Below are 13,265 nucleotides of genomic sequence, written 5' to 3' on the forward strand. Positions count from 1 at the left end.
GCTTAAGCTGAACAAATTTGGGGTCAGAACCTGAACGGGGGAAACTTCCTCAGGAGCTGGCAATGTGGAACTGCCCTCCTGACACTAGCACCACTACAGCTTACCTCAATGGGGCAGAGTACCGGTGAGGCTGGATGGCACAGGTATACCAGCAGAGTCAATCTGGTGCTCCTGTTGAACTGAATCCTAAAGGGAAGGGAGTCATAAACTTGGGGGTAATGACTGACGAAGGCTTGTGCAATAGCAGGAACTGAGAGAATGGTTCTAATGGGGCCCAGTAATAGTCTTCATAAAAATGTAGGAAGGAAGCCAGGCCATAAATCACATGGTCTTCAATGTCTGTATACTAATGCCCAAAGTATGGGAAACAAACAGGACGAACGTGAACTCTTAATACAGGAGGGTAAATATGACTTGATGGGTATAACTGAAACTTGGTGGGATGACTCCCATGACTTGAATACAGTAATTGAAGGATATAAGTTGTTCAAAAAGAACAGAAGAAATAGAAAGGGCGGCGGAGTCATGCTATATGTTAAAAATATATAACCACCAAGAGAATCTGGATTAAAATAAGTGGGGCAAGGAGTAAGAGGAACATGATGATTGGAGTCTACTATTGACCACTCAATCAAGGAGAAGACAAGGGTGAAATTTTTGAAAAGCAAATTGCCAATGTTCTGAGGAGGCATGATGTAGTAGTAATGGGAGACTTCCCGATATCTGTTGGGAGACAAATTCTGCCAAACACGGCCCCTCCAAGAAATTCCTGACTTGGGTTGGAGATAACTCTCCTACAGAAAGTGGAGGAAGCAATTAGAGGATCAGCTATCTTTGATTTGATTCTAAACAATAGGGATGACTTGGTGAATGAAGTTGCAGTTATGGAAATTTTGGGGGAAAGTGATCATGTTATACTTGAGTTCTTGATTTAAAAGCTAGCAAAAGTTGAGAGTAGCCATATGCATACCCTGGACTACAGGAAAGCTGATTTTAATAAACTCAGAAAAATGATAAGTAAGGTTCCATGGCAAGCGACCCTAATGAGAAAAGGAGTCCAAGATTGGTGGGACTTTCTAAAAAAGGAAATTCTAAAGGCACAATGGCAAACAATTTCAACAAATAAAAAAGGGGAAAGACAGCAGAAGAGGTCAATGTGGCTTCACAAAAAGCTTAGAGATGGCCTTAAAACAAAAAAATGACACACATAGGAAGTAGAAGGAAGGCCAGGTCACAAAGGATGAATGCAGACAGGTATCACAGAATTGCAGGGTTGGCATCAGGAAGGCTAAAGCTAAGAATGAGCTGAGGTTAGCAAGAGATGCTAAAAGCAACAAACAAGCTTTCTTCAGGTACAGTCATAGTAAAAGACAGAGAAAAGAAATGGTGATACAGCTATCAATGAGGATAGCAAAATGATAACAGATGACAAAGAAAAGGCAGGAATGCTCAATTCCTACTTTGGTTCAGTCTTCTCCCAAAAGAGGGTCTATGACTCTCCTGGGAAACATGAAGTTGAAGGGGCAGGATTGGAGCTTGAGACTGATAGACAAATGGTCAAGGAATACCTAATCACTTTGAATGAGTTCAAATCTCCAGGGCCTGATGAATTACACCTTAGAGTATTGAAGGAACTGGTCAAAGAACTCTCGGAACCACTGTCTATTATCTTTGCAAAATTGTGGAAGATGCGTAAAGTGCCAGATGACTGAAGGACGGCTAATGTTGTCTCTATTGTCAGAAAGGGGAAAAAAGAGGAACCAGGGAACTACAGACTAGTTAGTCTGACATCAATCCCTGGAAAAACTCTGGAGCAGATTATAAAGCAGTCAATCTGTAAGCACCTTGAAAACAGCTATTACTAGAAGCCAACATGGATTTATCAAGAACAAATCCTGCCAGACTAATTTTATCTCATTTTTAATCAGGTAACCTCCCTAGTAGACTGAGGGAATGCTGTGGACATAATATATCTCAACTTTAGCAAAGCTTTTGACGAAGTGCCCTATGATATTCTGATTAGCAGTCTAGCTAAATGTAGGCTAGATGGAACAACTATCTGGTGGATCCACAGTTAGCTACAGAATCATACTCAAAGAGTGCTTATCAATGGTTCCTTCTCAAATGAGCGGGGTACGGCAGGGCTCTGTCCTGGGCCAAGTGCTCTTCAACATTTTTATTAATGACTTGGATGAGGAGGTGCAGGGAATGCTTATCAAATTTGCAGATGATACAAAATTGGAAGGGATAGCCAATACCTTGGAAGACAGAAACAAAATTCAAAGGGATTTTGATAGGCTCGAGCATTGAGCTGAAAACAATGGAATAAAATTTAACAGGGATAAGTGCAAAGTTCTACACTTAGGAAAAAGAAACCAAAGGCACAGTTATAAGATAGGGGATACTTGGCTCAGCAGTACTACAAGTGAGAAGGAGCTTGGAATTGCCGTTGATCACAAGCTGAATATGATCCAACAGTGTGATGTGGGTACAAAAAAAGCAAATACTATTTTAGGCTACATTAACAAAAGTATATTTTCCAAATCGTGTGAAATATTAGTTCTCCTCTATTCGACACTGGTTAGGCCGCATTTTGACTACTGCATCCAGTTCTGGACACTGCAGTTTAAGAAGGATACAGACAAACTGGAACAGGTTCAGAGGAGGGCAACAAGGATGATCAGGGGACTGGAAACAAAGCCCTATGAGGAAAGACTGAAAGTACAGAGCATGTTTAGTCTTGAGAAGATTGAGAGGAGGTACGATAGCACTCTTCAAGTATTTGAAAGATTGCCACACAGAGGACGGCCAGGATCCCTTCTTGATCATCCCAGAGTGCAGGACACAGAATAATGGGCTCAAGTTGCAGGAAGCAGATTTGACTGAACATCAGGTTCTACTGCCTCCTTTGATAGCTCCAAGGATTCTTCATCAGGTCTCAACCTGAAGAGTCTCTCAAGGTGGTCCTTGTGACATCCTTCCCTGGCACCACCTGTGACGCTCTCACCTGTGGCTACCAGCAGACAGGATCGTCAGGTTTATTTTTACCTTTCACTGCACTAGCACAGATCTCAGAAGATCCCCCTGCTAGGCCTTACTACCCAACACTCTGTATCTCTTATAACCTTTAGACTGTGCCTTAGTCTCTGCCAGGCTATCTCACTACCTTGTGTCTATGGGTATAGGTAATTCCCACCCCCACCTGCAGCCTCTTGCACTGAAGCTTACAGCCCTGGGTTTCTCTGTGGTACTGGATACAATATTTTTTCCTCCGCCGCTGCCACCATTTGATACAATTACTGTTCAGCCTTGGTTACTCTGCCATCCCCCCTGGATTGTGTATCCCAGCTGAAGAATCAGCCTTTTTGTAAACCAAGAAATATTTATTGAACACTAAAAATAACAAGATTACTTAATTACTTTGTTGACAAGCTTATGGTTTCATATATGTTTTCTTATGTACTTTACTTCCTAATAATTGCCTCAGATCTCCTATTTCACTCTCTCAACAGCCACCTTATACTCTCCACACCAACCTCTCCACCACCAACAACCACCTCCATTCAACTGTCATCCTTCCATTTATACTCCCAGCCATTGAAACGCTCAGCCAATCATCCATCATTCTACAGCCCATTTACTCCCCCTCCTCTCTCACTCCACTTACCATATGTCTTATATTATACCAGCACTTACCATATTTACATTACAAATCAGGAACATCACAGTCCTCAGCACCACTTCAGGGAACCCTGCCTGCTCCTTAAGATCATTGACCTGTGGGGTGTCTGGTTTGTTCTCTGGTACCAGGCCAGGGCCTAGACATGACAGCACTTCAGAAATGAAGAAAGGTTAGCTCATTCATATATAGCATGGGTGGACAACCTTTGGTCCTCCGGAGGTTGGTAGACTGCAATTCCCATAATCCTTTGCTCTTGGCCATGATGGCTGGGGCTGATGAGAGTTGTAGTCCAGCAAAGTCTAGTGAGCCACAGGTTCCCCATCCTGATACCTAGGGTTAACAGTGGATCATACATAACTCCTATAATTAGCTTATACTCAAAACTCCCTGATAAACAGGTGGTATATCTAACACTAGTCAGATATTTAGAAAATCAACCCAAATGGTGGACTTCATTGATCTTTTCTTTTCAGCCTTATCCCAATTCTGTCCCTCAGGACAAGACTCAGTGCTGCCAGTTTTATAAATTAAGCTGGGTTTGCAGGGTGTATGATGCATGGGGTGATGTTCAAGTGCCTTGGTAATTCTGCTTTCTGTCCCTAGATTGTGGGCGAACATGACAACTTCATAGAAGCTTGGCCTTCCTTGCTGTGCCAGTTTTTTCTGCTGTGCCGATTCATTCATATTTTTGTGAAGGCCTTAAGAGCCCGATGTAAGCTCAATACTGTAAATGTGAGTATTTTGCATTAAAATGCATTCCTATTATTAGTGTATTTTTTAAAAGCCGTACTCTGGCCATCTAGATTCTGTATGTTATGGAAAGTGACAGTGAGGTGACAAAAGGACAGCACTGTACTCTGAAAATTAACAAAGCTTTGTTGTGTCATGAAACAAGTACAGCTCCACTGATGTTTTCTATTTTCCTTTTCCTTATGTTGACTGTTCTTTGTCTGAATTCAGCATTATTATTATTTACATTTGTTGCTTTTTACGAAAAACCCCTCAATGTGACTTAACAATATACAGTACAATAGTTTAAAATGATTCAAACCAGAAAATTTAAACAATGTACATTACAAAGTACCTCAAATGCTCATCCACTAACATAATAACAAGTCCTGCTCACTCCACTAAAAGGGGAGCACCACCATAGAGACCACTGAATCACCAAAGACCTGAGTGAATAAAAAGATCTTAGCCTGGAGCCTAAAAACTAATAATGATGGCACCAGGCATGTTTTTCTGGGACGAGCATTCCACAGATGGTGGGCCACCACTGGAAAGGTCCATCCTCTGCACTTCCCTTGAGTGGGACACACAGGGAAGAGTCTCTGATGAAGATTGTAGGGTCTGGGCTGATTTTTAGGAAGAAAACTATAATGTTCCAATAATTTTGTAGAGACTTGTCAATTAACTCCCAGAATTTAATGTCAAACACTTTAGCCCTCCTTTTCCCCTCCAGTCTTTAATCCCTCTGCACAGTCTCTTCATTCTCCAAAGACTTCCTGATTACACAGAGAACTAGGACAGCTATAGAAAAATAACATTTTTATAGTTACTGCTTTTTAAAAACCGTATGCATTTTTTGTTGCCTTGTTTTCAAAGTGTGGTATACTAATTCTTATTTGGGTCATTTTCTCTTATTTCTCGAGTTCCAGCTAGGGGCTACAGAGCAGCAGTGGGAGTGTAGGACTTGCCCCAGGTCATTGTTGGGCTCTGAGCAAGAAACTAGCCAGGCACATCGCGCTGCCTCTGGAGTGTTTCTTGCCAGCCATGTGGGTCAGCAAAGACAAGCCTGGGCTAATACACCCTCCATGTTTGTTCTGTGCACATCAGATGTGCTCAAATAGTTTGTCTTTTTTCCCCTTAAAGGAAACATATACAGTATAAAGTCCTAAATCCAAAACAGAGTTACATATGAAAATAATGGGTATGCCGTCGATTTTATGGCAAGTGTGGGGAACCTGTGGCCCTCCAGATGTTGCTGAACTACAACATCCATCAGCCCCATCAAAGATGATGGGATGATGGGAGTTGTATTTCAGCAATATCTGGAGGGCCAAAGGTTCCCCACACTTGTTGCATTGGATTTATCCCCCAAAACAATACTTCATTTTTCTTTAAAAAAAAAATTAGAACAGTGTGGACAACTAACTATTGAAACTTGCAACTCTGTTTAATTCCTGGGATCGAACATAACTCTTCCCTTCTCACATCATCCCCCCCCCCCCAAACAGGAGGAGTCTTCTTTTGTGGAGATACATCAGATGCAACATGTCCAGCAACTGTTGAGGAAGCCCCCACCGAAGTGAGGAATCATTCTGTTCTTGGGCTCCTTTCAGACTGAAGGAATATGTTCATGCCAGATGTGATAATTCCCATCTGAGCAGACTCCCTCTCCAGCTGGGAGGAGCGATCAAGCTCATTGAAGGATGACGAGATTGAGTGAAGGAGTTGCTGTTCCTTTTCAGTGATGGGCCAGTTCCACACACTCTCAAGAATCAATGCAGAAGCAGTTTCGTAGATACAAGCTCTAGCTCTATGCCTCTCCCTCTGTCCCCGTTTCTCGTAGTTGTCTTTGCTGATGAATTGCTACCCTTTCATCTGCCACCTACCTATTCAGAGGGGAAAGGGCACTCCCAACCATAAGGCTCAGGTCACACACTGAGAAAACACATGGATGGGAGTCCTTCTGAGTGAAATTCTGGAAGGGAGAGAGGGGACACCCTTCTACTAGCACTCAGAGTAGTCAACAAGGTAGGAGAGGCTTTGGAGCATCCTTATTTTCTTTCTGAAAATCGCCACCCAGTTCTTAGGTATTTTGTCAGGAGCTGCCAGCAGCGGGGCTGCGTGCACCTGGCCTCCTGGCCACTATCACTCACTGGGAAGGAAAGGGGGATGGGGGAGGTGACGGGAAGGGCAGCTCTGCGCTGATGCACCAGTGGAGCAAATCTGGCGCTCCTGCCAGTGCCCTTGAACAGCCCCAGTCTCCTGCCGCCTCAACCCCTCTCTGTAAGCAGTAGCAACAACACTGCCAGGAGGCCAGGTGTACATTGCCATCCCTCCCCGCCAGCTCCTCCTGCATTTTGTCTACAAACAGGCCGCCTCAGGAGTCTTGGATTAGGAGGAAGATTTATCACTGGGACCCTAACTTTCGATTCCCGAGCAGAATAATCGCTACCGTTGTGGTTATCATCATTTGTCTTTATATGGTGAGTGAAGGAGCTGCATTCTGACATGACTCTCTAAGAAGGCAAAGTACTGCTGCTTGTTTTATAATCTGAAGTTCCTGCTGCTGAGCTGAAAGCATTCTAATCTCTGGATTGAGAGCCAGCAGGTCTAAGCACTGTCTACTGATCACTAGTCTCAAATCTTCTAGTAGTTTAGCTGGAACCTACATCCTTGTGCTGGAGGTCAGATCACATAATGGATGCCTGACTACTGAAACAAAGGAGGATGGTCCTGGTGCCATTCTAGTCTTTAGGTTTGTAAGCAACAGGGGTGTAGTCGTCCAGGGTCTCGGGGGAGGGTCTTAGACCTCTTACTTTTTTGAGAGCAGGGTCCCTATGTCTCCAGCATCCTGCGATTGGCATGAAAGGGGAGTGTGCTAGCCACTGAGAAGAGTCTCCTAACTTGCTTCCTTGTCCTTTCCTGCTAATTGGAGCCGATCAGAGTGAAAGGAGATAGCCACTGAGAATACTCTCCTCAGTAGCTGATACACTCCCCTGTCATGCATATTGGCACCTAGGGATGTCTGCTGTTGTGGGAGAAGGCATTAACGAGGACCTCATTCTCAACCCAGGAGGGGGTGTGGCTGTGACTATCGTGAAGGGACGCTGCACTTCTGAATTTGCCAGTATGCTACTGGTAAGCAGTGGCTAGATTTGTAACTACGGCTGCATTCACAGATAACACTAAACCATTGTTTAAGTGGACAAACTGTATGGGTGAGCTGAAGTCAGCCTGAACAAAGTGGTGGGCTCGCAAGCTCCTCCCCCTTCTCCTCCTCCCACATGGATGGGAGGAAGACTTCTGCAGTGATTTACTTCACTTTCAAAGAAGGCCAGCTGGCTATGATAAACAAACCAGGGATCCTGACTTGAAACAAACTGGTTGTTAAGCAAACCAGCTTTGTAACCCATGTTGTTTTGTTTTGATACTAACCACAGCTTGTGTCCATGTTGTGCTAAATTATGATTTGGTGTTACATGCAAATGCAGGTGTTGTATCCAAAATAAAGGTTTAGTATTTATTTGAAAGCAATGATAAACTACTTAATATTTTATAAAATCTCTAAACCGTGTACAATATAAAAACAAACAATATTATCACAATAAAAATACAACCTAAAACGAATAAAATAGCAGCATAAAAGCATATAAAAACAAAACAGGAATTCAGGGGATTCAAACACATGACATAGTCATTCCTCTTGTTCTAACTATGTAGATCCCCACTTAACGCATTAAATCACTACATTAGTGGCATTAGTTGTACCAATTAAAGACAGTGTTAGCTTAGACCATCATATAATATTTTCCTTCATATCATTCAGTATGATAATTCATAATGATTTCTGAATAATTTCTTGGGGTTTTTTTGGTTAACTTTCAGATATATGAACGTCTAGTTATTTCACTGTACCTTTATCCCCCCCAAAACATATGTTCTTTTCTCTATATCATTGTTCATTTTGAGATATTTAAACCCACTGTTGTTGTCTTTTATTTATCTTCCAGTTTATTGTGTCTGAATTTTTTACGGCCAAGACTTTATTTTCACGACCACTCAGAGCTTTAAATGATTTTATCAGCACCGGACTTCTTTCTCCTAACAACACGTTAGAAGGTGCCTTTGAAGTAGTCGATACTCTGAGAGAATTTATTTCTGTTGCAGAAGGTATGCCTGATATATTCACTAATAGGCAAAAAAACTTGTGGTTTAAGGACATTACCTATAGCCCACAGAAATTTCTATCAAACTTTAAAAAGCAGGGAAACTGGGGAGCTATAGTGAATGTTGGGAGCAGGAGACCTGACCTCCTCTCTGAGACATTGTATTGCCCTACAAATTTGTCAAAATGCAAACACAATTTGGGTTGGTCCTTCACAGTTCAATCCATGCAGCTTGGAAGAATTTGGTACTGTACCTTTGAGCAATCAGCCCAAACAACAGAAACAAGAAATGTGCTGTGCTGATCTTGTTTTAGCAGGGATGAAGCAACAGTATTAAAACAGTTGATATAGTTCATATAGTCAGTTTAAATATGTTTGATTTACTTTGCAATTTTAGTGACGTTTCCTATAGAAAATCATTTTGGTTTGGCTTATGAGTCTTGCGTTTCTCATCTCCGCTCCTAACCATTGAGGTGTGCACCTACTCTGCTGCTTGGGAGGGAGTGTTGGGTTCCATATCTAGAAAGTCATGTTTCTTCTCTGAATGTTGGCAGACCCAACCACTTTAGCAGGGCCAAATCCCAAGCCACGTAGCAAGGTTACCATGTAGTGTGTCCTTTGAAGTTTTGCTCACTGAAATCTACCCTGAGCAGTTGTAGCACTGAGGAACCCAGCCGAGGTTTGAAGTTTGTTAATGTGCTTATTGCTAAGTGAGTAATGACAGCATTTCAGAATGACAGGACAGTACAAACATTTGGAAAATCAGTGGGTCATATTTCCCATGTATGGTATTTTAAAAAAACAATGAGAATGAAAAGCGTTTCTGGAGTGTGTAAGTCAGCTCACATTTTCGAATAGGTATGAAGATAGTGTCCTCTCTGAAAAAAAAATGATGGCTCTTTGTTCCACAGGTGTTTGGATTTTCTCTACCGTTGTTGCCTCTGTCATGAGTTTCAGTTACGTGATTAACATCTTGGCCAACTACAGGTATGGATATGCTGTGGATTAGAGAGCTCTAATGCAGAAGTAATGGTGATGATTACTTAATTGTGATTTTGTGACTGAGAGTGTCCAACTGGGCTTGCCCCCTTGCATGGGCATTCCCTCCTCCCTTTCAGCTTTGGAGAGAACTGTGGCTCGCATTATGTTCACACTGGCATTTTCACTAATCATGGCAAGGGACAAACCACAGTTGACCGTCATGGGGTACTAGTGAGTTTGCAGTACTGTGATTTGGGATAACTGTGCTTAGAGAAAATGCCGGTGGAGACATAATGCTGACTATAGGAAAGGAGATGCTAGGGCTGTGGAGTCGGAGTCGTGGAGTCGGGAGCAATTTTGGGTGGAGTCGGAGTCGGTAGAAATGTACCAACTCCGATTCCGACTCTTGACTCCTTCATAAATGGCAAATGTATATTAACTAGTAATAACAAATTTACTGTAGTAAAATGGTAGCACAAGGCATTTCATCACCACCACGTGAATCCAGAGCTTGGAAAAGTTACTTTTTTGAACTACAACTCCCATCAGCCCCAGGGATTGAGCTTGTGAATTCACGTGGTGGTTATGAAATGCCTTGTGCTACCATTTTACTACAGTAAATTTGTTGTTACTAGTTAATATACATTTGCCATTTATGAAGGAGTCTGAGTCTGAGTTGGACAGTAGAAAAATAGAGGAGTTGGAGTCGAAGGTCTGGCGTACCGACTGCACAGCCCTGGGAGATGCCCATGCAAGAGAGGAGCAGGGAAGTGGGAGAATAATATGGGATGCTCCCAAATGCTTAACCATAGGATGCCTAACCACTGGGCAATGTTATGATTGCACTAAGTTTGAGTACCTCAGCTTATGAAGGGGTTAATTTTGTTGGCTTCCACCTGCAATGCCACGTGGTGCCTAGGGGTGAGAACAGCCAGGCTTCTCTTCAGGCTCCTCCTACTATCAGTGGGGCTGATATAACATGGAGCATTTGGAGTATTCTGGGTATTCCTACTCTTGGTTCCTAGCACGATCCTTCAGTATACTCTGCCTGGCAACAGCTTGATTGGTGATTCCTCTTTGTATTATCAAACTGGCTTCTTACTTTATTTATTTATTACTACATTTGTATCCATCCTTTCCTCTGCTGAGCTCAAGGTGGTGCATATGTTTCTCCCCCTCCTCATTCCATCCTCAGAACAGCCCTGTGATGTAGATTAGGCTAAGAGACCCGCAACTGGCCTAAGGTCACCCAGTGAACTTTAAGGCTGAGTGGGGATTTGAACCCTGGTCTCCCAGGTCATAGTCCAGCACTCTAACCTCTGTGCCACACTAGCTTATTTTCTGTGGCATTCTCCTCTTTGCCCAATATTTTCTCCAGCTTCCCGCCTTTTTTTTAGGGCTTCCAAGCCATGTGGCCATGTGGCTATATTGCCAAATCAATACCCCCCTGCTATTGATGGGGGAGAAATTCTATTTGATTTGCATTTAAAGCCAAATGTATCAAATCCACACTTTCTGAAACAATGTGAGAACCAAAACATGGCCATCATTCAAGATTTGCACTTATCTAAACTTTGCCATGCAGTTCTCCAGTCACTGTTTACAAAACTGCATATATAAGGGGGAAAATGTTTATAAAAGTGAATAATCTGCAGCAGCCGGATTACTGGCTGGGATTCCCTTGAGAACTCATATAACCCCTCTTTTAAAACAGCTGCATTGGTTGCCGGTTGGTTGCCAGGCTGAGTTTAAACTGCTTACCTCAGAAGATGGCCCAGAAGAGGGCATTCTCTGTGGCAGCCCCTAAGTTGTGGAACTCCCTCCTCACCGAGGTTCATCTGGTAACTTCATTGTACAGTTGTAGGTGAAGGCTGAAGACGTGCCTGTTTTCCCTGGCGTTTGACACTAGAGACATATATTTTTAGGACTCACCCTATTTTGTGTTATTAGGTTGCTTTTAATTGTTTTTAATGCTGTGTTTTAAAATTATTGTAACTTGCCCTGGGATCTTTGGGTGAAGGGCGGGTGTTACTGTTGTTATTATTATTATTAGTGAAAAAAACATGCATTATATTAGGAAAAATATGTACATTAGTCAAAACTGCATACAGAATGTGTATAGTAGGATAAACTTGTACTAAAATACCGAAGGATTTTCATGAGGATTTTTTTAAAAAAAAAATGCAAAGTGTTGCAGAACTGAATTCAAGATTGGAAAAAGGAGAAATTGAGAGAACTGAAATTGACAGGTAACTTTCCCTTCCTACCTTCAGCCATTTTGCACAGTTGATCACTCTGCAACACTGCTGAGCTAAGTAAACATGACTTTCCTGCCAAATCACCATCTCAGCAGTGTCAGCCCTTTTCTGCAACCCTCTGGTCCAAGACCTTTGCTATATCAGCAAATGGACTTTTTTTTAAAAGTCGGTCTCATAATGAAGTTGGTACCCTTTCCATCTCCTGCTCCAAGAGAATAACAAGGTTTCAAGGTGCTGTGATGAGCAAAACAAATGATATGGAAACCGTGGAGGGTTTAGATATGCATCAGTGCAACAATGAAAAACAACAACACAAAATCTCAAAGCCATGAAATGGATCTAGGCAAGGGTGAGGAAGAGAGAACTGGTTGCTCCTGGGGAGCTTCCAACTGAGCTTGCCTCGCTGGTGTGTGTGTGGGGTACACTTTCTTCTCTCAATGTCCAATAAAGTTTTAAGGCAGGGGTAGCCAGTGCGGTGCTTTCCATGGCCCAAGGTCAGGGATGATGGGAGTTTGAGCCCAACAACATTTGGAGAGCACCATGTTGGTTACCCCTGTTTTAAGATATCTGGTTGCTGATGCTAAGTTTGAGACTAACCCCTTCTCATGCCTTACAACTGTAGAGGAAGTGTGAAGGTGGCTGAGAAGAGTGTGAGGGCTTTTGTATCCTGACACACCTTCCCCAACTGTGCTCCTTTCAGATGTTGTTGGACTACAACTCCCATCATCCCTGACCCTTTGGCTACACGGGACGGGGCTGATGGGAGTTGCAGGTCAAAACATCAGAGATCACTGGCAGCAGCACCAACGTATTTGAACATTGTTTTAAATGCTTTCCCCACTAGAAAACACTTGAAGCAGCTGCAGGCGGGCCAAAGATACTTCCTTCTGTCAGAATCTATCACAGTGTCATCTTCTCTAAGTGTGGTGAGTCTTCACTACTAACCCCTGAAAAATTTCCCATCACTAGCATGGTGAACGTGGGAGGACTGTAGCAAGACAATTTTCAATGGGTGGACAGAGACAAAAATGGGGGGGGCAGAAGGGTTGGGGCATTGGTCACTATAAAAGAGGTTTCTGGGGGGAAAGTTCATAGGAAATGACAAAAATAAACCCCAGTTTATGCATTTAATTAGGAACTATGACAAAAACGCAAATCAATTAAAAATACAATATTTTCCACATGCAAAATCCTTGTGTAAACTAAATAAACAGTGGCTAGGAAGTAAATATACTGTATATTGTGCAAGTCATCTTACCATAATGATCTGAACTGTTAATAATGCGCCATGATTTTCCTGCAAATTTGCGGAGGAACTCTTCACTTGAAATTCCTTCAAATATGTTACTTTCAAAAGTCAAGATTACTGAGTTTGCTTTTCTCTGATGAAGCCTTGAATGCCTGTATGGTGTCAGCACATGTGTCAAAGTTGAGAATGAACTTTCACAC

At 42.5% G+C, this 13,265-nt stretch overlaps 1 protein-coding gene across 6 annotated transcripts in view; it reads left to right on the forward strand.

Annotated features, from left to right (window-relative positions):
- LOC133388367 (stimulated by retinoic acid gene 6 protein-like) overlaps window positions 1-13,265 on the forward strand; it is a 60,899-nt gene that overhangs the window by 31,441 nt on the left and 16,193 nt on the right. For all 6 annotated transcript variants that reach the window (XR_009763787.1, XR_009763782.1, XM_061634350.1 and 3 more), the window contains 6 exons: window positions 4,286-4,414; window positions 5,920-5,990; window positions 6,783-6,894; window positions 8,422-8,581; window positions 9,489-9,564; window positions 12,661-12,742. Coding sequence is in view for 4 of the 6 variants with exons in the window: in XM_061634350.1 (XP_061490334.1) it covers window positions 4,286-4,414; window positions 5,920-5,990; window positions 6,783-6,894; window positions 8,422-8,581; window positions 9,489-9,564; window positions 12,661-12,742 (630 nt within the window). In the remaining 2 variants the exon portion in view is untranslated. The remainder of the gene's footprint in view (window positions 1-4,285; window positions 4,415-5,919; window positions 5,991-6,782; window positions 6,895-8,421; window positions 8,582-9,488; window positions 9,565-12,660; window positions 12,743-13,265) is intronic.

The sequence above is a fragment of the Rhineura floridana genome, chromosome 1 (assembly GCF_030035675.1).
Source record: "Rhineura floridana isolate rRhiFlo1 chromosome 1, rRhiFlo1.hap2, whole genome shotgun sequence".
NCBI classification, from domain to species: Eukaryota; Metazoa; Chordata; class Lepidosauria; order Squamata; family Rhineuridae; genus Rhineura; species Rhineura floridana.